Source organism: Perna viridis, chromosome 13 (assembly GCF_037379345.1).
Source record: "Perna viridis isolate PV_CMFRI_1.1 ecotype Kerala chromosome 13, ASM3737934v1, whole genome shotgun sequence".
NCBI lineage: Eukaryota > Metazoa > Mollusca > Bivalvia > Mytilida > Mytilidae > Perna > Perna viridis.
In genome coordinates, this window is record NC_142457.1 from 11,956,574 (window position 1) to 11,960,079 (window position 3,506).

Sequence of the window (3,506 nt, forward strand, 5' to 3'; positions counted from 1 at the left end):
TATTTAAGTAACGGTGGCCATGTTTTTCGACAGAACAAAAACTATATAATAAGTTCTATACAAAACACCCTGGGAAACATTCATACCAAGTCTAGTTCTAATTGATCCAGTAGTTTCATAGAGGAAGAGTTTTGAACAATGATTAACGACGACGGACGACGGACGACGACGAGAGTTGCCACGTGATGGCAATAACTCACCTAGCCTTTTGGGCCAGATCATAAAAAACGTTAGCAAAACCTGGAAAAATTGAAAAGATCTCTATGCATAAAATTGAACATAGGAACTGGTTTCAGGCATACGTGCACTTGGACATGAATATAATTTATTTGCAGATGGAAGGGTTAATCTGTATCATCGATGAATAATAAATTAAATTCGTATCAAATGCAATTAGTTTTATTAGGAAATGTTCAAGCTCTTTAGTTTCGCACACCTCGATACCGATAGGGACATAGCTTTCCTCTACTACGCTTTAGAACTGCTGTTTGAGAACATCTTGTCAGTTGAACAATTTCACATCTCGGATCAATGTGTCGAATCACCAGCCCAATTCTGAAAACATTGTGTTTTAGAGCTTATTTTTTTTTTCAAAACATATGCACAATAACAAGAACTACATGTATCACGGTGATATAATTTCAGTTTTCAATAAGATAGCATATTTTTCATTTCTTTTTCCTTTACTTTTATAAAAACAAAACGAAATCATTTTTTTTTTATTTTGTTTTCTGGGGAATACCTATTGTTTAGACAATAAGCATCTACTTTTATACCCAAAGGTATAGGGGCATTAAGCTATGGATATTGCCAATAACTATCAACTTTATTGAAATTACACAAAAGTTGTTCACAGCAGTAGTATATACAAATATAAGAAAAAAACGATATATTGTAAAAACAAGTGAGCATTGTAATTTTTGTTGTTTTTCATTGGATATATTTACATCCAGAAAAGTATGTCCACACCAAAGAAAGATATTTTTAGATATGATTAACGATGGAATAGTGAATGTATTCACTAAATATGAAGTCGTTTTTGGGTGTGAACATCTTTTCCTTACCAAAGATATGACCATTACGTGACTGAAAAGTACAAAATTTGACTGAATATCTGAGAATTGGTCAACTTCAACAAGCAATTGTTCTGTCCTTTCTATGCAGAAGTCTTTTTTTCTCATTTGTGATGGATTCAAATCTACAAACCCTCAATTAAATCATCAATTAAAGTATGTGCATCTTACAATACGATCAAATGAAAAATTTCAAAATAATGTCATTTACATTTGCTGACTCATAGTCCAGGTTAATAAATGTGTCCAATTTGATTCTTTATACTAAGCTTTTAATATATTCTTTAAGGTTTCCTATGCTCAGTCAACTAGCCATAGGATGGTTTTTTTTTTTTTTTGTTGTTGACCGAGTTGTTTAACATATCAAACATTTTTTTTGGTTAAAACTAGAGACCATTTTTGAAAGTCGTTAGTATCGTAGTAAATATTTCTGAAAGTCGTTATGTAGTACATTTTGCAGAATCAGATATAAAGCGTTATTTGGTTTGATTTTTGGTGGAGTTTTTGGGATTCAATATAGGGCAGGAAGATCACAAATTTAAATGCCATTATAATTAAGTCGTCGCATGTCAAAAAATACTCACCCACAACAACTTATGTTTCCACCTGAACATGAACATTTCTGGCAATGATCGTTTTGAAACGACTCCCCTTCTTTAATTTGTACACCATTGTATACACAACCTATAAAGAGTTTTTTTTTTAATTTACAAAATAAAATATACTTCCGTCTAATAAAGTTTTATTATCAGTATGTATTTATGAAATAAGGAACATTTATCGTGAAATCTTTATGCTTGTTCCTTATGCTACTTATTTTTAGCTTTATGTGGTTCCTGTCCTTTTATGACATTAGTTTTTTCATATTCCATTTAAAGAAAGTATTAAAATAATAACAACTTTTATCAAAACTGTTTTTCAGAAAATATACACAAGAAGCTGACATATGCCGTGATTGTGACATATTTTGTGGTTATGTTTTTTTTTTGTTTTTTTTTTATATTTTTCAAACAGTTAAAGATGACATATATTCAAAGTGTTGAATGTTTACTTCATTTTTTCCAAATACTAATATTTAGTACCTAAAAATAAAGAAACTTCTTCAATCTCCTTTTTCATCGTTTTGCCAGGAACAATAAATTTCCATTGTATTTCAAAGCAACATTTATTCGCAAATTATCTATCCATTGAAAAAATATTTTATGGAATGAATGCTAGTTCATTTAACTATGCCGTATTTCAAAATTTATATATTTGTTTCATCAGATACAGTACTGTTAATGATAATTTGAGAATAAATAAATATATTAAAGGTGAGTGCACAACATAATAGATATCTGATCTACCTCATTGAGATTTTCTTTAGTATCATATAGAAAAAAAATATTCTTTTTCAGATTTTCACTGTCTACTATGGCCTGTAACTATTCCAATGACTACAGACATTTTCGGAGGGTTTTTATTAAATATAACGATGACCGGTATTGTGTATATGCCAAAGAAACAACAATCCCGACGGGATGAAATTTCAGCAAGGGTCTACCGATTGATCTTCAATAAACGACGAGAAAACCCTCATACCACAAAGCAGCCTGTAGCTGGCCTAAAACACCCTTATAAACAGGTTCAGCGAAATAGTTCAGCCCCTATCTTCAACATACACAATTTCACAATCTTGTTATTGTTTGAATGAATTAAAGTGCTTGATTTTTATTGATATTCCGGAAGATGGTAACTCAGCATGAACTAAAACAAGTCAATTCGAGATTTAAACATGGAATAAATTGTTCATGACATATCTCAATCATTTTCAGAGTTATTAAATCCTTCTTCTTATGATATGTTATGTTATGTAACAGACTAATATAGTTCAAAACAGACTTAAAACGTAAATCTACTTAAAATAAATACCTGGTATTTCAACACAAGCGCCTTCAACATTCGAAACTGTATTCAAGAGAAGTACAGCAGAAATCACTAAACACAATACCATTTTGCTGAGTGACCTCATTTAAAAAATAGTAATCCACCTCCGAATGATCAATTCTAAACGAGAACTGGCTATGCTGGGGAATTTATCTTCGATTTATACGGGATGAATTTTTCCCATATCCTATTTCATGCAATTATCTTAATAATATTCGGTGATTTGTTTAATTTCTTGAGGCCCCCTTTCGAGGTTTTTCGTTTTAAATCTCAAACTCACGCAGTTTAATGATAATGTTCCTTCTAAAACAAATATATCATAAGACAACATTTTAAAAAAAAAAACTATTATGGCCTAAATATGATGCTTGCTAAATAAACACATAGATGGTCTCTCGATATCACCTTTTAGTGCCTGGTTTTTATAATAATCTTGTAGTCAGTGTATTCTTATTCAAGTGTCTAGTTATGTAATCATTTGAACATTAAGTTGTTCATGCTCATGTT

The 3,506-nt window shown here is 30.7% G+C and overlaps 1 protein-coding gene across 1 annotated transcript; it reads right to left on the reverse strand.

The window, feature by feature from the left end:
- Positions 1-383: 383 nt before the first annotated feature.
- Positions 384-3,151, reverse strand: LOC148599598 (uncharacterized). The gene is made up of 3 exons (XM_088559448.1): positions 2,985-3,151; positions 1,658-1,757; positions 384-555 (listed from the first exon to the last, which is right to left on the reverse strand). The coding sequence occupies exons 1-3, from the start codon at positions 3,082-3,084 to the stop codon at positions 423-425; spliced, it is 333 nt and encodes a 110-aa protein (XP_088415574.1). The 5' UTR covers positions 3,085-3,151; the 3' UTR covers positions 384-422.
- Between the last annotated feature and the right edge of the window lie 355 nt (positions 3,152-3,506).

What these genes read in the sequence shown, in the direction of transcription:
- LOC148599598 (XM_088559448.1), bottom strand. Translation starts at nt 3,084, where the DNA reads ATGAGGTCACTCAGCAAAATGGTATTGTGTTTAGTGATTTCTGCTGTA. An exon ending in CGCTTGTGTTGAAATACCAG is followed by an intron (nt 1,758 to 2,984) that starts GTATTTATTTTA and finishes AACTCTTTATAG; the next exon opens with GTTGTGTATACAATGGTGTA. An exon ending in GGAAACATAAGTTGTTGTGG is followed by an intron (nt 556 to 1,657) that starts GTGAGTATTTTT and finishes CAATGTTTTCAG; the next exon opens with AATTGGGCTGGTGATTCGAC.